We start from the raw sequence: 20,391 nt of genomic DNA, 5'->3' as shown, positions 1-20,391 counted from the left end.
ACAGTGGATTGAACAATGAATTCCAAATATATTATAAAGTAATACGAGCAGTTGGTATGAAGAAAGCAACATCCTAAATAATATCATATGTGATTAAGAAATCATTAACAAGTTTCATTTCTTTTTTTACACAACGATGTTTATGTTTTGGGGTAAGTATTCTCAATGTATCTAAATTGACAAATAAAAATCTAAAGATAGAATTAAATTACTTTGTTAAACTTTTTTCAATAGTTTTATATATATATATATCGTTTTTTCATATTTATACATTGCATTTAATAATTATTTATGACTATATCTTGAAAAAGGATTATATTAATAGATTGAAAATATTTTTAAAAATAATTTGATTTTTTTTACCATTTTTATGTAATATCAATAATACGTATATACATTAATACGCATATTGAAATTTTTAGATATTTCTCAAAAACGAATTTTAATATTATATAGATGAAAAAGCAAATAAAAAATAAAAAAATATATGTATATATACGTGTAAATTTAAAAATAAGTGTGTACTGACTTCTGTTGTAAAAATGTTCGCATTTCTGGATGAGGATTGGCCATTGTTATTGGCGCGAATTATATACAATTTTAATTATGTGAATTAAAATGGTTCTAAAAGTATATATTTTCTATGGAAAAATAATGTTAGATTATAAAAATATGATTATATTCTTATGTACACAGCACGTTAGAAAATATTTTTAATTATTATCATGAAATTAAAATTATAAAAATGTAAATTAAGTTATTCATTAATGATATTGATAATATATATATATATATATATATATATATATATATATATATATATATATATATATAAAAAGATTGATATTAAAATAAAGATAAAATAATAATTGACAGCAAAAATAAACGTAATCGTTTATATGTATAAATCCAGATTGATAACATAAGGATAAATTTAATGAAAGTGTATTATTGTTGTCACAAAGTAAAAACATACAAGAGGTTAGAAAATGTAATAATAGTTTTTTAATAAATTCGTATTATATCTATTGTATAATATCAGTGATAAGACATTGATATCAACAATATATACATGACAGGAAACTGGACCATAGATGAAGAACAGTCTGTGGATAATCAAAGCTTGCTTTCTTCTGAAATTATAAAAACCGCAAATATTAGAAAAAGATCTGATGTACCCACTTATTACTTATACAAAACACATTGGCGTAATGGTAAAATACTTTATATATCTGTTTACAAATATATAAATACACAAATTCAATATATACAATTTTGACTTCTAAATTTATGGTTTCTTATTGTTTTATACTTTTATTTTTATTACATATTACTATTACTTATATTTATAATATTTTTTAATTTTTTAATTTTTATATATTTATTATTCTACAGATGCTGAAATACAGCGACATTATTGGACAGCATCTTTTTTATTGCCACTTGGTTCAATTTTTGTACTTGCTCTAGTAGTTATATTAATGGTAAAATTTGTGATTTTTTTTTTTTTATTAATAGAATAATTAATATTAAGACATCTTTGTGATTATTTATTAAATAAATGAATCTTTATCATAGGTACTATTTAAAAGATGTCCACATATTGTTGCTGCAATTGTTGCTGGGATTCTTGGAATTATTCTTATATTTGTGACATTAGTATCACTTAATCATACACCAACGTATTCTTGATAAATTTTTATCGCTTCATATAAAAAAAAATATATTATCAAATACATTTTTTTGGTAGAGATAAAGACTGAGTAATGAAATTTCAGATAATAACAATTGGATCTGTTCTTTTTGAAATGTAATCAAATATTTGAATCTAGATATTATATAAAATTGTGATTGTAAATCTTGTATGCAAAAAAATTAATTACTTACTGTTAACATTTATTAAACATTTTGATACGTATCATGTCTTCTGAAACGCGGTTTAATGTTTGTATGTAGTTATCCAGTGTTTCTTGTAATGTTTGATAACTCTATAATTTTTTAAAAGATAAATATTAGTATAATCATGCATTAATAAATTTTTAAAGAAAATGAATATACCTCAACATAAATTAGATCCTCCTCGCTTGCATGTTTGAGTTCAAATAATAGAACTTCCAATGTATTAAATGGTAACCAAACCGGTGGAGCAGTAGCTAATAATGAAGTTTCCAGCCCAAAATATTCTTTTCCACTACCTAATACTGCGTTTATATAATCTATTGCAAGTTGACTTGCTTCCAATACACGACCTGTATTTATCATCAGTCGAAGTAATTCAGCAGAATTTCTTTTCTATAATAGAGATACATTATTAATATTATTTTCTAATAACACATTATATTAAAATTACATTATAAAAAAATATTAATATTACTAATTATTAATAAATACTTTGTATGACATTAATAACCACTCTGGTAAAAATGCTCCATCTTGAAGTAGTTTTCGAGAAATTGATTTATGAAGATCAGTACTTTTATCCTTTTCATGTTTTTCTAAAAGATATTTTAACAAGCTCCATGTAGTATTTACAATATTAGAATTAGTTACTCCCATATCTGCAAACAATACAATTATTAGAAAGAAATGTAATTTTAATGTCTCATACATATACACATACCATGTGCTGTATGATTATTTATATCAAATTTAGCATTTACCAAAGATATCATTTTGTACAAGCCAGTCCCAAGCTTTTGGATCTTCATGTTGACTTAATCTTATGCACTGAGATGTTAAGCTTTCAAATATAGAATTTTTAGGTAAGTTGAAAACATCACATAAGTGTAAAGCAGTTGTATATAAACCAATACTTGATAAAATAACATTAAGTTCAGATGGACCTACAAATTTTGATAATTTTTTTTTTTGTAGCAAATTATACGAGTTTAATAATAAAAAGATAAAATAAAAAATGAAGTTTATAAAAATTATTAATTTTTATTGTAAAAAAAAAAAAAAATGATTTCATTTTATGTTAATAAAAAGTAATTGTAATCTTACTTGCATGTGCAACAATATGTGTTTCTGATTTCATTTTAGATAATTTCAATTTTGCATCTACTACATAATATTCCTTTTTTATATCAATCAATTCCAAAACTTCCACTTGCTTTTTTATTTTATAATGTAGTATCTCAGTACCATCTATATCTCTTTTCTTTTGCGGATTCGGTTCATCCAAGAAGCTTTGTTCAATTACAGGTCTAACTATCCATCTATATTTTTCACTCACCAAATGTAAAGCATTAATACATGCTAATAAACATTGTGCTTGTCTCGATATAATTGGTGCAGAATGAGACTCTTGACTTAAACGCATTGCTTGCTCATACATCACAGATGCAGCTACAAAAATAAGTTTATATTAGCAAACAAATAACATATATGACACTTACAAACATATTTTATTTGCTGTATGATGGATTAACTAATTATATGCTTTTGATATATATATATTATAAAATAAAAATTACCTTTCCTCATATTCCCTTTATTTACATGAAAGCTATATAAAAAATTATAATAATTATTTTCCATTAAATCGACACTTCTAGCTCTGCCTTCTACTATTCTTTCTAAATCTTCATACATATCAACATATGGAAATGATACTAAATCGATTAATTTTTTTCTTTCAAATAGAGTTATGATCAATTGTCTCAAACAATCAACTCTTCGCGCCGCATCAGGATTTGAATTTAAACAATGATAAGCTTCAATGTGGTGACCCAAATTAAGATGTTGTATAAATAATATAGAATGGAGAGTTGGTAAATTATGATCATCTTTATCAGCTACTGAAATGGCTGTTTCAGTGAGTTCAATTATACAATCTGCTGCATTATGTTCTTCAAATAACTTAATAACTTTAAGATAGTATTGAGCTAAAGCATTATTTTCTGAAGTTACATTGGAACTCAACAAAATATCAGCTAAGAAAGAATCTGTTAAAATTCCTCCTGAAGCTCGTAAAAAATGATCACAAGCTTTCTGTGACTCTCCCATTTCTAGTAAAGCAACTGCTAATATAAATTTCCTAGATGCACTGTTCCATTCACACCATGTATTGAGAAGTCTAACATATTCTTGAACTAATAAAAACTGACAACTAGAAAGTAACCATTCAGGAAAAATAAAATTTCCTGATATTGGCCATCTAAGCAAAAAAGTTAAGAAAACATGTTTGATTAATTACAAAAAATTAACATAATAATGAACACAACATGAAAAAGGATACATAAGTTGTGCTATAAGAGTAATATGTGTCAACATGCCATAATGCCATGGTATTAAAGTAGAAGGATCCATGTTTGCATTAGCCATTAAAGTGTGTGCATGTTGTGCACCAATACTACATATAAATAATTCTAATAGAGATAAAGATCGAAGTTGTCTCTGTCCAGTATTTGTTTTCGAATCCGCAAGAGATAATATTGATAAACGTTGAGAGCTAGATTCACTAAAATATTTCTTAATTAATTTAAAAATCATACAAAAATAGTATGTTAAAGAATTTTAAATTGATAATATACTTACAGTAACGATTGTGCAGGTGAATACATAGCAGTGCATTCACATATCCAAACGACGACATAATATGCTTGCATAAGTACAACTGTTCTTGGAGCTAGAGATGATTTAATGGAATGCAATGATCTTGAATCAAATAATTCAGGTCGAAGTAATACAAATTGTTGTAAAATTAATAAGCTTCTACAAATAGAAAATCTAAGAAGTGTAATTTGGGCAATACTTTCTGATATTGCAGAAATACCCAATTGACTTCCAAATAAATGATTGACATTCAATAAAATTTTAGAAGCATTTGGACCATTATTTTCGAGTTGTAATTTATTTGGTTGTCCTAGATCATATGTCAATGCCTCCAACAACATAGCCATTGCACTAGAAATATCCTTTACATTTGCCAATTTACGATAAAGTTCTGATTGGAAATCGTAGTTAGACAACTGATAAAATAATAAAAAAATATTACGAACAGTTAAAAAAGATATTAAAAATTATAAAACATAACAATACACTTACAGGATCTTCTGGTTCTAATATTAATTTTGATATCATATCATCAATAATAAGATCTGGACTTTTCAAATGGTACAATTCTCTTTCTATTCCAGTTTTAAGCTCTTCAGATAATTGTTCTTCCAACATTACTAAACTTGCCATTAAAGTGATCAGATCTTGACATATGTCCTCATCTTGTGATAAAACTGGTGTTGTTTTAAAACGGGATGTGTATGACTTATCATTACAAAGCATCAAATGTTCTAATGCTTCCATTGGTCTTAGCAATGAAAATGAGGACTTTTTTAACAGAACTACGCCAAAAACATTTGGTAGCAATAGTAAACCTACTGGTCTTGTTCCATTTGCATGATATTGAATAACACATGAATAAAATTTAGACCAACAACGATTAGCAATCTCCAAATAATCTTCGTCCATCAATTCATAATCCATAACTTCAGCTCGTATTTCTGCTTCTACTGCCACACAAACTCGCTCTTTTAACATTGCTGGTGACAATCTCATATCAGCAATGAGATTTGATTTTCTATAAATACTAAGTGCTTTGGTAATATCCGTTAAAGAAAACTGTCCTGGGTGAAAAATGTAACTAATGTAGGCTTGTCTAGGATCTGTACCAGGATCGCTTACTATATAGTCTCTATCTGGTGGTTGTTCTAAGATTACAGTTTCCCATTCAGAATTGATATGCACTCCATTTACTGGTAAATGGGCATGAGTTACTGCAACACTATCCATATCTTTTGTTCTCCATACAGCCCATAAATGTGTATCAGTAAATGAAAAATCTACAAGGTGTTGCTGTAAATAATATATATATATATATATATATGTGTATATATATATATAGAAACTGTCTTGATTACGAAGTTGTTATAAACAAAAAATATTGACAGTAATACATACGTCTGGTGAAAACAAAGTACACAGTCTGATAAATTTAAATATACCATTTTCTTGAACAGGTTTGAGAATACTAAATTCACAACTTGCTCCAAACTTTAAAAAAGTTCCTAAATATAATTCGTTGTTAGAACTCAAACTTTTTCTTAACATATGACCTTGAATTCCTTGAGAAGCAATACGATTATCAATTGCAGTATTAGTTACTGCTATACATTGATTTCTATTACAAGACCACATACGTATATTGCCTTCTCGGCATAAAGCAAATAAATATATATCATTGCCATAACTATGTATAACAAGTGAAATAGCAACATGAGCTTCAGAATTACGACCTCTGAAAGCAGTAGCTATACCACTCAGAAATCTTGGCACTATGGAATCTTGTTTTAAATCATTTGAATGTACAAGACCTGTAACTATATCCAGTCTTAAAAGTAATATAGTTCCTGAGTTATAAGCAAGAGCAAATAACGCTTCATCTTGTAATGTTAACCAAGATGTTGCTGCATGTGATACTGGAGCATCTGTATGAATACAAATAAAAATATATTTATTATATGAATTAATCAATTAAATATATTAATTATTCAATAATAAAATAAATATCCACTTACTTGTATTTCCGGCACTAGTGATGATATGAAATGTATGTGGATCACGCGCACTTTGTGCAGATGCTTCACTAAATATTGATTGAACATTAATATCTGCATGATGTTCTTGTTCCTATAAAAAAAAAAAAAAAAAAAATTTTTCGATTACAAATAAATTATGTAATAATATATAAACTATTTGTTCTTAAATTTTAGTGATTATAAACTTTTACCTGTTTATGAATTTTATCTGGATGTGAAAATGAAAGTTTATGTACACTAGAAACTGTTACTACCAATATAATAACAGAATTTATTGTCTCATGGATAGAGATACCATCTAGAATCGGAGTACCCGTAAATTTATATCTTACTCTGTTTTTAACAAGATTGACATCTAAACTTTGTTCAACTAATTCAAGTACATCATGGGATATTCTCCAATAAATAAAACGATTACGTGTAAAATATTTAGAATCATCTTTATAAGAATAACCACCAGCTCTTTCTGGTACCTTTATATCTTGTAGAGTACTTTGACTTCCACCTAAAAAAAAATATTACATATATTGTTTCATTCACGAAACATCAGAAAATATGATGCCGGGTAGACATAAAATATTGTGGTTAGGTGAACTTGTAAAAAAATTCTCGAAACAATTGTTTATAAATATAATAATCGTATATAAATAAAAGTATTACGTATTTGAAATTATCATTTTGGTATTTGTATCAATTTTTATATTTAAGTTGTATAAATATATAATACTTTTATTGAGATATTATTCAAGGTTATGTACGCTCACCTGTATTCAAAATAATTTCTTTCCATTTTGTAGGTAAAGTTTGATCTGGAACCACTTCTCGATATCCTAAAGAATATTCTACCATATTTTAATTTTAAATATACAACAAAAATCTTTATTTTTTTATTCACATCACAACATTCACACAAATTTTAGCGGGTATCGAACGCGGTACTTTCCAGTAAAATTTAAGGTTGATACACAATTTAAAGTTCATTCCTCAAAGTAGAACGAGATTGGTTTTTTTTCTATTATTTATACTTGACAGTAGAATGATGTAAAATACATGTGAATGCGCCACGTAAAAATTTTTCAAGTGATCTTGTTTAAATTTGTAATATTTGCAATTGCCCTTTATTTTTTATATAGACTTTTTGTTTTATGCAGCCCTGATTTAAAAAGTTTTCTAAAAATAACACTGGGGGCGTTTCTATCAATTCAATCTCAATCAAGTTAGAAAATGCTCCTTAATGATTTGTGCTTAGCATCGTTATCTGTATGCAGATACGATTGATTTTAATTAAAAATGTTACCGGCATATTCAATGTTTATGAGATTTAACTTAAAAATATTAAAAATTTAATTCATCTTGATTGTGACATTCTTTTAAAGAATAATACGTGGTGTGTCAAAATGAATAAAAAAGCTGTCGTTGCATTTTATTTGATATTAAATATTTTCTTTTCCATTGTTATTGTATTACTAAATAAGTGGTTATATATCCATACTAAATTTCCTAATATTACATTGTCTATGATACATTTTATTATTACATTTATTGGTTTACTTATTTGCCAGAGAATGGATGTTTTTTGCGTAAAGAGTATTGATATCAGAGAGATGTTATTTATTGCCACTACATTTTGTGGATTTGTTGTATTAACAAATTTAAGTCTTGCTCACAATACAGTTGGAACATACCAAGTGGCTAAAATGCTAACAACTCCTTGCATAATTTTAATGCAAATACTGTTTTATAAAAAACACTTCAGCATCCTTGTAAAATTGACATTAATTCCAATTATTATTGGCGTTATAATGAATTTTTATTATGACATACAATTTAATGTCATTGGAACAGTTTATGCAACATTGGGAGTATTTGTGACATCTTTATATCAAGTTGTACGATATATTTTTATTGACATTTGTAGTTTTAGATAGTGAACGAGAAAGATTTGATTACAGTGAATATAATCAATATCTTTATTGGATGGAACTTTTACCACAGTTGGAAGAATATACCAAACATATCAAAAGTACTTAATGATAACATCTGTTTTTTCTTTTTTTTTTCTTTTTTTTTTATTTGGAACAAATCATTATTCCAGCTGTGTTTTTAAATAATTATTAAATGCTAAACCAAAAGAATATCAGTTTGATTTTAGACATTCATTTCAAGTAAATCTAATTGCATCTATAATGTTTGATACTAAAAATATATTTTGTAGATACAAACCTCTTGTAATTTCTGTTTTAGTTAATTAACAGAAAACAAAAGGAGTTTCAAATGGATCCTATGCAGTTGTTGTATTATCAGGCTCCTTTATCTGCCATTATGCTGCTTGTTGTTGTACCATTGTTGGAACCAGTTGAACAGACACTTAGTTACAATTGGACATTTTGGGATATAGTATAAGCTTATTAATATTGTAAAAAAAAATTATTTTTTTTTAGGACAATTTATATTTCATTGACGATTATTTTTTCAGTTTATGGTTGTATTGTCTGGTGTAGTTGCATTTTTTGTAAATCTAACATCCTACTGGATAATAGGACAAACCTCACCTTTAACGTATCCTTGTATTAAGATTAATCATAAAAAAAATATTAGTATAATATTATATATACCTTCATTTATAAACTTAGATATAATATGGTGGGACATTCAAAATTTTGTCTTTTACTCTTGGGTGGAGCAATTGTATTTCATGAAACTTTAGCAATGAACCAAGTAATTGGAATAACTTTAACATTGACAGGGATTATTTTGTATGCTCATGTTAAGGTGCTTACCACATAACTTATATTATGATCCATGTATTATATTTTTTAAAAGTGTATATATATATATATATTTACATATATTTTCATATGTCACTTTTAGATGAAAGATAATCAAAATGTTACCTCAGAACTTGCAGTAGAAGAAAGAAAACCTCTGTATAAAGTGTAATTTTGTACAAATAAAGAATATGTTATAAAGTTTACAAGTTTATACGATATATTCATGACAAAAGAAATTAATTTTCTTTAAAAATAAAATAATGAATCTTTCGATGTAAAAAAAGAAATTTAATTTTTTTTATCTTATCAAGTAGCAAAAAGGGTCAACGTCGCACCTAGGGCAAAGGATTTTGGCCTCACCAAACTTAATGTAAATTATGCGGCGATCGGAAAATAGGCGATAGGCAATAGGCAATTTTTCCCAGGTGCATCGGACCCGAAATTATAATTTTCGTTGCAATTATATATAGAAAAGTATCGTAATTCGTGCACTTGTGAGAAAATTATAACCTCTTGAGCCATCTATGTTTAAGTTAGTAGTACAAAATCATATCGCTAAAAGCGCCATTTATTATATGCGGGAAATTTGAATAAAGTTAAATGTAAAAATAAAATATTAAATATCTCGAAATGAGATACAAAGCAATTAAACAGTGTTATGTGTCTATATATTAACAGTTTCATTTAGATTTACTCTTATTTTTATAAATATTAATTTACATGGGAGAATATACAAGTTTTTAAAACATTCGAAATAACATCAATTTTAAAATAAGAAGCAAATTGATATACATCTCTTTAAAATGATAATAATTGTGTTAAAAGTTTGACGTCAGTCGATTTTTCTACTTGCAATATTTTATTTAATTTGTATTGCCATAGCAACTATTATTTTGTAATAAAATATAAAGACGTTGATAGAGGTTAACGATCAAATAGGTGATTGCATCTGCATCGATATAACTGATGCTAAGTACAGACTGGTACCAACTGGTGTGATCTTGTTTGATATTTTTTTTCTTGGTATATTAAAGTTATTATATTATGAAGATCGAGGAAGTAAAAAGTACAGCAAAAACGCAGAGAATTTCTGCTCATACACATATTAAAGGTTTAGGTCTTGACGAAAATGGTACAGCTATTCAAGCTGCTGCCGGTCTTGTTGGCCAAGAATTGGCTCGTGAGGTTAGAATCTTTTTTTCTAAATTTATATATTTATATGAAATTTCTCAAAAAAATTATTAAATAATATTATTATAAATTGTATTAAAAAGTAATTATATTTTTTTCACAACTTTTTTTATTATTTTGCATTCTATAATAGTTTTTTTAGTAAAAATTATTTTACAATTTAAATAAATTTATAGAATTTATATATTCCTTTACAGGCTGCTGGAATTGTTGTTGATATGATTAAGTCAAAAAAAATGGCAGGCCGTGCAGTTTTGTTAGCAGGTCCTCCTGGTACTGGCAAAACTGCAATTGCTTTGGCTATTGCCCAAGAACTAGGAAATAAGGTACCATTTTGCCCTATGGTAGGATCTGAAGTTTACAGTTCCGAAATAAAAAAGACAGAGGTTCTTATGGAAAATTTTAGAAGAGCTATTGGCTTAAGAATCAAAGAAACTAAAGAAGTATACGAAGGAGAAGTTACTGAATTGACTCCTATTGAGACTGAAAATCCTATGGGTGGTTATGGGAAAACAGTATCTCATGTTGTTATTGGTTTGAAAACAGCTAAGGGAACAAAACAATTAAAACTTGATCCCTCTATATATGAATCTTTACAAAAGGAAAAAGTAGAAACAGGAGATGTAATTTATATTGAAGTAAATAGCGGTGCTGTAAAGAGACAAGGAAGAAGTGATAATTTTGCAACAGAATTTGACTTAGAGGCAGAAGAATATGTTCCATTACCAAAAGGAGATGTGCATAAGAAGAAAGAAGTCATTCAAGATGTAACTTTACATGATTTAGATGTTGCAAATGCTAAACCACAGGGAGGACAAGATATAATGTCGATGATGGGACAGCTTATGAAACCAAAGAAAACAGAAATTACAGGTAAAATTATTTTTTTCTGAATTATTATAGTAAAAAATTTTTGTATAGAAAAAGTTTTTCTTACTAATGCATACTTATATAATTTTAGATAAATTACGAAAGGAAATAAATAAAGTAGTGAATAAATATATTGATCAAGGAATTGCTGAATTGGTGCCAGGAGTATTGTTCATAGATGAAGTACATATGTTAGATATTGAAACATTTACTTATCTTCACCGTGCCTTAGAAAGTGCTATAGCACCTATAGTTATATTCGCTACAAATCGTGGTCGTTGTGTGATCAGAGGAACTGAAGATATAATATCTCCACATGGAATACCTTTAGATTTATTGGATCGATTGCTTATTATACGCACATTACCTTATTCAAGAGCAGAAATAGAACAAATAGTAAAATTGCGAGCAACTACAGAAGGATTACAAATAGATGATGAAGCATTATCTACTCTTGGCGAGTTGGGAACAAAAACAACTCTACGATATGTGGTGCAGCTTCTAACTCCAGCAGCATTGACAGCAAAAATTAACGAACGTACAAATATAAAAAAAGAAGATATAAAGGAAGTAGGTGCATTATTTTTGGATGCAAAATCATCTGCTAAGATTCTAACACAAAATAAAGATAAGTTTATGAAGTAAATCTTATATTCATATTTTCTATTCATTATGTTAATTATATCCCTGATCTTAATCCATCTTCTTACATATAAATATTATTATGCTATAAATTTATTATAATTTTATAATATTTCTCTGAGGCATAGCGTAGGAATATACTATATAATAATTGTATCTGTAATTATAGACAGGATTCAAGAATAAATTTGTATTTATTCTTCTGATTATTGTTCATTTAGTTAGAGTTCAAATGTTAATATCAGCAAAAGTATATGTTCTTGTTTCAACATTGTTTTCCTCTAATGCAGTAAACATGAATTAGTTTTGATAAAGTATGTGCATACAAACTATTTAAACTAATAATCTTTAAGATTTTACTTGATTGATAATGAAAGTACACTCAGATACAATACATTAAAATTTAACAAGGTTCTATTATTGAAATGAAAAGTGTTGTTTATAGATTTCATTCTAAAGATATGTAATGTTACAAAGATAATGTTACTGTTTTGTAATGTTACTGTAAATGATCTATAACTCAAGGTTAGAAAAGTTCATATTGTAATCAGTGATTGTGACATCATTTGGTGATAGCAGTTTACGGAGTATAAAATCTCTCTACTGTAATGAATTTTCTTAGTTTCTTCATATTGTTCCATGTTGTTGATAGTGCTAACACTTCATAATAATAACATAATAACTACAGTGCATAGACTACAGTAATATTCACATTTTGGTATTAAATATTAAAATGTATTGTTCTTTGAGAGTAACACAGTGTTCAAAACAATTGTGTAAACATAGTAAAATATCATTACATATACATAAATATAATAGTACTACAGCAACAAATATTGAAAGGCTACTTCCTCAAAAAGATGAGTTTCAAAACAGACATATTGGGCCTAGAGAATATGAATTAACAAAAATGTTGCAAACTATTGGTTTTAAGGTAAGATATATATGTGACCTTAATAGAAATTATTATATATTATAATCCTTGCAAATCTATTTTATACATACAATTTATTTTAGAATCTTGAAGAATTAAGCAAAACTGCTATACCAGGTCATATTCTTCATACTAAAGATTTAAATATTGAACAGCCAATTAGTAAGTAATTTTTTATAAAATCATTAAAATCTTATAAGAAATAAATTATTATAATAATTGTAAATTAATAGTCACACATATTGCTCTATATTATATATTACTCTATGCATATTATCAAGAAAACTTTACAAAACGTGAGAACTCACGAGACTACTATTGTGATAACTACGAAAATGTGATAACCCTTCGTATATCGTAATCGTAAATTAAGAAACACAAGATTTTTATAGTATCATTTAAAAAAGTACATTTATATTGTGATTATATTATTTAAATGTATCATTGTTTTACATATCAATTTCTGTAATACACGGTATATGTTATATACCAAAAATATTATTTAATTAACATACATATATATATATATAGTAGTATAATATGCGTGTATGTGTGTGTGTATATTTATTTGAATGAAACATATCAGTTTTTCTTGTGACACATGTTGCTTATCTAGAGTCATAGGTCAATCTCGTGATTTAACTTAACATTCACGTGATTCTTTCAACACAATACTACATTTAAATCGTGATTATCTGTAATGTTTTTATTACACATTTTTTTTTTTTGTATTATTTAATAGTATTGACTAATTCTTTGTACTCTTAATCAGATATTATAGTAAATATGAAATTGTATATTAAATCTTTTTTCAGCTGAATATGAATTAATTAAAAGAATAACAAAAATTTCGGAAAAGAATGAAGTGTGGCGTTCTTATATTGGAATGGGTTATCATAACTGTTGTGTACCTCATACCATAATGAGAAATATTTTTGAGAACCCTGGATGGTAAATTAATTTAAATCCAAACTATGCAATAAAACATATTTATGATAACAAAAATTGATATAATTTATTCTATTAAAGGACAACACAATATACACCTTATCAGCCAGAAATTTCTCAAGGTAGACTTGAAGGCTTATTAAATTATCAAACTATGATATGTGATTTGACTGGAATGCAAATGGCAAATGCATCTCTTTTGGACGAAGGAACTGCTGCAGCAGAAGCTTTGGCTCTTGCTCATAGGCAAAATAAGAGAAAAAAATTATTTGTGTCTGATAAAGTGCATCCTCAAACAATTGGTGTTATCGCTACTCGTGCTACTTCGCTTGATCTTGATCTAGAAATTGGAAATATTTTTAATATTGATACTAGCAAGAAGGATATATCTGGTATTCTTTTGCAATATCCTGATACAACTGGATCTATCTATGATTTCTCTGAAGTTACAAAAAAAGCACAAGCTGATGGAGTATGTGTATCAAATGAATTGTTTGAAACATAGAAGAATCTAATAAATATTTCTAAGTAATATATGTATATGGACATATAATATTTATATTTGTATTATATATTTTTAGACTATTGTTTGTGCTGCCACTGATTTATTGGCATTAGCTCTAATTGAACCACCAAGTAAATTTTCTGTAGATGTTTGTATTGGAACAAGCCAAAGATTTGGTGTACCACTTGGATATGGAGGTCCTCATGCAGGATTTTTTGCCTGCAAAAAAGAATTTGTACGTTTAATGCCTGGTAGAATGGTAGGGGTCACAAGAGATTCTAATGGGCAGAATGCATACCGTTTAACTCTCCAAACGCGCGAACAACACATCAAACGAGATAGAGCAACTAGTAATATCTGCACTGCACAAGCATTATTAGCAAATATGTCTGCAATGTATGCTGTGTATCATGGTCCTGAAGGAATCAGAAATATTGCTTCAAGAATACATAATTTGACAATAATTCTTGCTAAAGGTTTACAATCTGCTGGGAATAAAATAAATAATGAGTATTTTTTTGATACTATACAGATATTACCAAGTATTCCACTAAACGTTTTGAAAGACAATGCCAGTAAAGCTAAAATTAATTTAAGGTAAATATTTTTCTTTTATCATTATTTATTTTTCTCTTATAAATATTTATTTATTTAATTAATATTTTTTGAAGTTTTATAAATAAATATATTTTTTGTAGGTACTTCCCAGATAAATCAATTGGTATATCTCTTGATGAGACAACTACAATACAGGATGTGAATGATCTCCTCAAAATTTTTTCTACAAACATGACAGTTGAAGAAATTATTAAATCTAACTCTTTAAATAATCAATCCTTGGATCATTCCTCTTTTAAACGTACTTCTTTATATTTACAACATCCTGTATTTAAAACTCATCATTCTGAAACCAGAATAGTAAGATATATGAAGTATTTGGAAAATAAAGATGTATCTCTTGTGCACAGTATGATTCCTTTAGTAAGTATATTACTTTACAATGAAATTATGTAATGATAATATTTAATCATATAAACTATTACATATTATAATTTTAAATTATATAATAGGGTTCATGTACAATGAAACTGAATTCAACAACCGAAATGATGCCGTGTAGCTTACGAGGATTCACAGATATACATCCTTTTGCACCAATAGAGCAAGCACAGGGATATCAACAATTATTTTCAGAATTAGAAGAAGATCTTTGTGCCATAACGGGATATGATAATATTAGTTTTCAACCAAATAGTGGAGCTCAAGGTGAATATGCAGGTTTAAGAGCTATACACTGTTATCATGAGTCAAGAGGAGCTAACCATCGAAGAGTTTGTTTGATTCCTGTATCTGCTCATGGAACAAATCCAGCTTCTGCACAAATGGCTGGCATGCAAGTGAAACCTATATTTGTATGCAAAGATGGTTCTATTGATATTGTACACTTGAAAGAATTAATAGAAAAATATCAGGAAACATTATCATGTTTAATGATAACATATCCATCAACAAATGGAGTATTTGAAGATACCATTGGAGATATATGTACTTTAATTCATAATGCTGGTGGTCAAGTATATCTCGATGGTGCAAATATGAATGCTCAAGTTGGTTTATGTCGACCTGGAGATTATGGTAGCGACGTATCACATCTTAATTTACACAAAACATTTTGTATACCTCATGGTGGAGGTGGTCCTGGAATGGGACCAATCGGTGTGTACGTAATTGATCATATGCTTTTTTTTTCTTTCTTTTTTAAGATAAATATCTTCAAAAAATAATGAAATTATATATTTACAGGAAGAAACATCTTGCACCTTTTCTTCCAAATCATCCTGTGATAAATTCTATGGTTAACAATGTAAAAGCTTTAAGAGAATCTGGTGCTGTATCAGCAGCTCCTTTTGGTTCGTCTGCTATACTACCAATCTCATGGGGTTATATAAAAATGATGGGACCAAAAGGTTTACGTAAAGCAACACAAGTGGCTATTCTTAATGCAAATTATATGAGTAAGAAATTAGAAAACTATTACAAAACACTATATAAAGGTAGAGCAGGATTAGTTGCCCATGAATTTATCTTGGATGTACGAGACTTTAAGAAGACTGCAAATATTGAAGCAGTAGACATAGCTAAAAGATTAATGGATTATGGTTTTCATGCTCCTACTATGAGTTGGCCTGTAGCAGGGACTTTAATGATAGAACCAACTGAATCAGAAGACAAAGCTGAACTAGATAGATTCTGTGATGCTCTTATTTGTACGTTTTATATACAAATACCAATATAATATATTAGAATATCACATTTACTTGAATATGTATATTTTTGCAGCCATAAAAAATGAAATTAATAATATCGAAAACGGCAAGTTTGATATAATTCAAAATCCTTTAAAGAATGCACCTCATACACAATTACAAGTTATTGTAAAAGATTGGGATTTACCATATTCTCGAGAAATAGCTGCTTTCCCTGCTGTAAGTACTACTATTTTAAGAAATCGCTAATTAAAGATTCAAATTAATGAAAAATGAATATATTGTTATTCCAGCCATTTGTAAAGAAGAGTAATAAGATTTGGCCTAGCGTGGGCCGAATAGATGATACATATGGAGATAAAAATTTATTTTGTATCTGTCCACCTGTTGCATCATATTAATTAGGCTTCAAATATTTTTTTTTTTGTACAGTTATTTATAATAGATTTACATAAGTATTTATTTATATTTTTGTACACATATAGTATCATTTGTATATATGTGTATATATATATTATATATATACACACACACATATATATATATAAATGTATATATATATATACATTTCGTTAAGAGCATAACTTTTAAAACTGATAATTGAAATAAAATTATATATTTTTGGAGATATGAATGTAATGAATTATTTATATATATAACAAGTTCTTTAATTATAGATCTATAATTACGATCGCGTCTTGTACCTTATGTCTTGTATTGTTTTCATTGTACATGATAAAAAAATGTCTTCATATATGAAGACTATATCTTTAATTTGTACATTTTCCAATATTTATTCGTCTATAGATATTGTTAATTCTATTTTCATTAAAAAGTAAAGAAACGTATTATTGATTTCTTTATATTTAGTTATTTTCCATATTTACACGCGTTTCCATATACATCTATATTACAAACCAGGCATAAGATATGCGATATTGTCAAGCATTTGTGATAATGTTTCGTGTTGGGCTCCATTAATTTCTGGTACCTGTTGTGTAAGACATATCAAAGGACCTAATGCACAGAGCAACGAATCCAGTAATACTGACAAACTACCCGAAACTGCTATTTGACCATCATGTTCTTTTAAACGTTCACCAATAATGGTTAAACTTTCACCAAGTAATTTAAGATGTGCCGCGACATCAATGGGCTGGGTTCCAATTACTTTGTACATTCCTGTACCTATTATAGGTTCATTAACCAAATCTTTCCCACTTTTATTTGTTGGAGGTGACACAGGCACATTTCCTATAACAGAAGGTACGCCTAACTGGAGAGTTTTTTTTGAAGAGATTGGTTTAGTTTCTTTTCCATTACCTGTAATGCAAAACAGATAAATACATTAAAATATTATAGAACTGCATTTGGGTCACTATAAATACTATTTATATACATGTAAAATATTCATAGCCTGATATCTATAAAATAATTCAACGCTATGCTACAAATAAGATCTGATTCAACAATTCTTTAGCTAATGCACGTGCAATAAAGCAGATTAAGATGAGTCGTCTAGCATATAAATTTAACAACATCATAACAATTTTCATTAACAATTAATTATTTGGAAATATCAATTGACCCACCAAGTTTATTTATGAACTTTTTTCGAGAAGCAGGTGGTGGCATTTTCCAAACAGACTCATCTTTATTGGTAGGCACAGAATGAGGTTTTGCTGCTAAACGCTTCGCGCGTCTACGCCAGTTATATTTCTCCAGGTTTGGCACTGTGGCCCAAAGTTCACCTAATCGTTTAGAAATTGCAGCAAAATCTATAAAAAGCAATAATCAATAAAACAAGAGTACTCTAATAAGACAAAGGGCTATTTATACTATGCTTGTACAGAAGAAAAAACTAAGAAAGCGTATGCATACCCATATAAGGACATTGTTCCAATAGTTCTTGCCTTATTTCTTTAGCCCATAACATATAAGCAGTAAATCTTGTTTTCTGAAAAATTATGAATTTATACACAATTTATTTTCCAACTATTTCTGTTTGTACATACCCCTTTATCTTTACGTTGTGCCTTCATTCTACCTATTATTTTGCCATCCTTAATAATTAATTTTTTTTTACATTTTTCAAGCATATATAAACTATTTGCTTGAGAAGGTGTTTCCTGACCTGGTGGTTCTAATTTTCTAAATCCGGTTTCTCTGTCATCAATCATCAGAGGATCTACTTCATCGTCGCTTCCAGAGTCCATGCTATACCGTTCATCCTCGTTCAACCCAGTGGGATCATCAGAATCCGATGCTGATGACTGACCTTCATTATCAGATATTGGTTCTGCTTTAACTCTTTGTTGTCCCGAATGTGACCCTGAATTTTTTCTTTGTCGTCCAGCATGAGTTTGTTGAATTTGGTTTGGAGATAGATGATGTTGTGCTTCATACTGTTCCAATAATTGCGATGCTTGTAACTGTGTTTTCTGTCGTTTGTATTTATTTTCCGAAAAGTCATCAGGTGATTCAAAATCAACGAGCTTAGAAGATTTCTTTCTTACACGGCCACTTCGGGAAATCCCTGTGACCTCTAGATCTGAAATATAAAGCAGACTGCACCTTGCCAAGAAAAGAATAGGGTCCAAAATAATTTATAGCATAAAACTATATGATAAATTACCTGCAATTAAAAATACTACTGCTTTGCAAATGATAAAAATACAAAATACTAAGGGTGTGAAGGTACTTTTTGTGGTATTTATTACTTGGTTTTTATATATATGTGTAACGAGAATTAATATAAAAAATTAATAAAATTATGCTATAAATGTACGTGTAAATCACGCCAAACGCAATTTATTTATGAGCAAATCTATTTATGAGCTATCAAACAGATATTTGTAATGGATGTTAAAGCTATACTACAAAAAGTTACATATACTTGTATTATATAATATTATTTTTATCATTTTTATGTCCAATGCATTTTCTTTTATGTTAATATGATATTATTTGTATTATGCAAATATAAAAAATTTAACCACGAAATGACCATACACCACTTTAGTTTGTTTACATTCCGCTGCATACAGAAGCGCTACTAACCAAAATACGACTCTGAGTAAATATTGCTAAAGAATCAATAAATTTATGCTTCATGCACGCATATCGTGCAAAATACTGCAAGCAATATCAGCAAACAAGCATTCAATCTACTTGACGTTTTCTAAAATAATATATTAATATCTCTCACCGTCACTTTTCTGACGTTTTGGCGACACGAATACATCCATTGTACCAGCCTTCCGATCGGAAATCTTCGAATGCTTCTTGCGCCGCGATGACTCCTTAGATTTCGCGGGCTTTCGAATATTGCTTTGCATCATGCAAAATAAGCCTAAAAATAATAATATCTTAAGGATAAAATTCTTTTACTATTTTTACGATAAAGCCTGTTATATACGTACAAGATTATTTACTAATATTGTTTTTAAAAACAAGTGCAAAGGATACTAGAATCAACGCGCATGTCATCTTATGTTCCGGTTTGGCGCGTTATTTAAATCGTATCCGATGTACATGTGTCCTTCACGAGATAAATATATATTAAAAGTAAATATATATTAAAATAAGTATATATAAAAAAAATTTACAAATTATTAATTGTGACGTTTCGAAATATAAAAAACGTTTTTTTTTTATTAAAAATGTA

The 20,391-nt window shown here is 28.0% G+C and overlaps 6 protein-coding genes across 10 annotated transcripts; 4 read left to right on the top strand and 2 right to left on the bottom strand.

Moving 5' to 3' along the window:
* Positions 1 to 9: 9 nt before the first annotated feature.
* On the top strand, positions 10 to 1,894 carry LOC127069159 (uncharacterized). 2 transcript variants are annotated; one of them, XM_051005906.1, is made up of 4 exons: positions 10 to 152; positions 1,080 to 1,214; positions 1,396 to 1,484; positions 1,579 to 1,894. In XM_051005906.1, exons 1-4 carry the CDS (start codon positions 137 to 139, stop codon positions 1,690 to 1,692), a joined length of 354 nt encoding a protein of 117 aa, XP_050861863.1. In that variant the 5' UTR covers positions 10 to 136; the 3' UTR covers positions 1,693 to 1,894. The 2 variants fall into 2 exon arrangements, with proteins under 2 accessions (XP_050861863.1, XP_050861864.1); XM_051005907.1 differs by having other exon boundaries at positions 16 to 152; positions 877 to 1,214.
* Positions 1,888 to 7,663, bottom strand: LOC127069153 (nuclear pore complex protein Nup160 homolog). Of its 2 annotated transcripts, XM_051005897.1 has the most exons (13): positions 7,361 to 7,663; positions 6,788 to 7,101; positions 6,576 to 6,687; positions 5,959 to 6,485; positions 5,050 to 5,853; positions 4,540 to 4,973; positions 4,241 to 4,462; positions 3,477 to 4,159; positions 3,004 to 3,348; positions 2,661 to 2,843; positions 2,392 to 2,558; positions 2,059 to 2,292; positions 1,888 to 1,988 (listed from the first exon to the last, which is right to left on the bottom strand). In XM_051005897.1, the coding sequence occupies exons 1-13, from the start codon at positions 7,443 to 7,445 to the stop codon at positions 1,890 to 1,892; spliced, it is 4,209 nt and encodes a 1,402-aa protein (XP_050861854.1). In that variant the 5' UTR covers positions 7,446 to 7,663; the 3' UTR covers positions 1,888 to 1,889. The 2 variants fall into 2 exon arrangements, with proteins under 2 accessions (XP_050861854.1, XP_050861855.1); XM_051005898.1 differs by lacking the exons at positions 1,888 to 1,988; positions 2,059 to 2,292 and having other exon boundaries at positions 2,621 to 2,843.
* Positions 7,664 to 7,738: 75 nt separating this feature from the next.
* LOC127069156 (solute carrier family 35 member E3-like) lies at positions 7,739 to 9,573 on the top strand. The gene is made up of 5 exons (XM_051005902.1): positions 7,739 to 8,485; positions 8,841 to 8,993; positions 9,073 to 9,155; positions 9,230 to 9,368; positions 9,468 to 9,573. Exons 1-5 carry the CDS (start codon positions 7,994 to 7,996, stop codon positions 9,534 to 9,536), a joined length of 936 nt encoding a protein of 311 aa, XP_050861859.1. The 5' UTR covers positions 7,739 to 7,993; the 3' UTR covers positions 9,537 to 9,573.
* Positions 9,574 to 10,237: 664 nt separating this feature from the next.
* On the top strand, positions 10,238 to 12,079 carry LOC127069213 (ruvB-like 1). Its single transcript, XM_051005994.1, has 3 exons — positions 10,238 to 10,552; positions 10,756 to 11,431; positions 11,520 to 12,079. The coding sequence occupies exons 1-3, from the start codon at positions 10,412 to 10,414 to the stop codon at positions 12,071 to 12,073; spliced, it is 1,371 nt and encodes a 456-aa protein (XP_050861951.1). The 5' UTR covers positions 10,238 to 10,411; the 3' UTR covers positions 12,074 to 12,079.
* Positions 12,080 to 12,227: 148 nt separating this feature from the next.
* Positions 12,228 to 17,341, top strand: LOC127069212 (glycine dehydrogenase (decarboxylating), mitochondrial). Its single transcript, XM_051005993.1, has 10 exons — positions 12,228 to 13,004; positions 13,088 to 13,166; positions 13,820 to 13,955; positions 14,034 to 14,424; positions 14,534 to 15,054; positions 15,156 to 15,438; positions 15,528 to 16,177; positions 16,261 to 16,724; positions 16,798 to 16,943; positions 17,018 to 17,341. The coding sequence occupies exons 1-10, from the start codon at positions 12,804 to 12,806 to the stop codon at positions 17,123 to 17,125; spliced, it is 2,979 nt and encodes a 992-aa protein (XP_050861950.1). The 5' UTR covers positions 12,228 to 12,803; the 3' UTR covers positions 17,126 to 17,341.
* Positions 17,342 to 17,570: 229 nt separating this feature from the next.
* LOC127069214 (HMG box-containing protein 4) lies at positions 17,571 to 20,291 on the bottom strand. Of its 3 annotated transcripts, none has more exons than XM_051005995.1 (6): positions 20,147 to 20,291; positions 19,933 to 20,076; positions 18,740 to 19,275; positions 18,606 to 18,681; positions 18,317 to 18,502; positions 17,571 to 18,047 (listed from the first exon to the last, which is right to left on the bottom strand). In XM_051005995.1, the coding sequence occupies exons 2-6, from the start codon at positions 20,063 to 20,065 to the stop codon at positions 17,635 to 17,637; spliced, it is 1,344 nt and encodes a 447-aa protein (XP_050861952.1). In that variant the 5' UTR covers positions 20,066 to 20,076; positions 20,147 to 20,291; the 3' UTR covers positions 17,571 to 17,634. The 3 variants fall into 3 exon arrangements, with proteins under 3 accessions (XP_050861952.1, XP_050861954.1, XP_050861953.1); XM_051005997.1 differs by having other exon boundaries at positions 17,571 to 17,978; XM_051005996.1 differs by having other exon boundaries at positions 18,740 to 19,269.
* Positions 20,292 to 20,391: the final 100 nt, after the last annotated feature.

This window comes from Vespula vulgaris, chromosome 14, assembly GCF_905475345.1.
Source record: "Vespula vulgaris chromosome 14, iyVesVulg1.1, whole genome shotgun sequence".
Lineage (NCBI taxonomy): Eukaryota > Metazoa > Arthropoda > Insecta > Hymenoptera > Vespidae > Vespula > Vespula vulgaris.
Note: the sequence above shows the minus strand (reverse complement) of the source record. Positions and strands in the feature narration are given on the sequence as shown.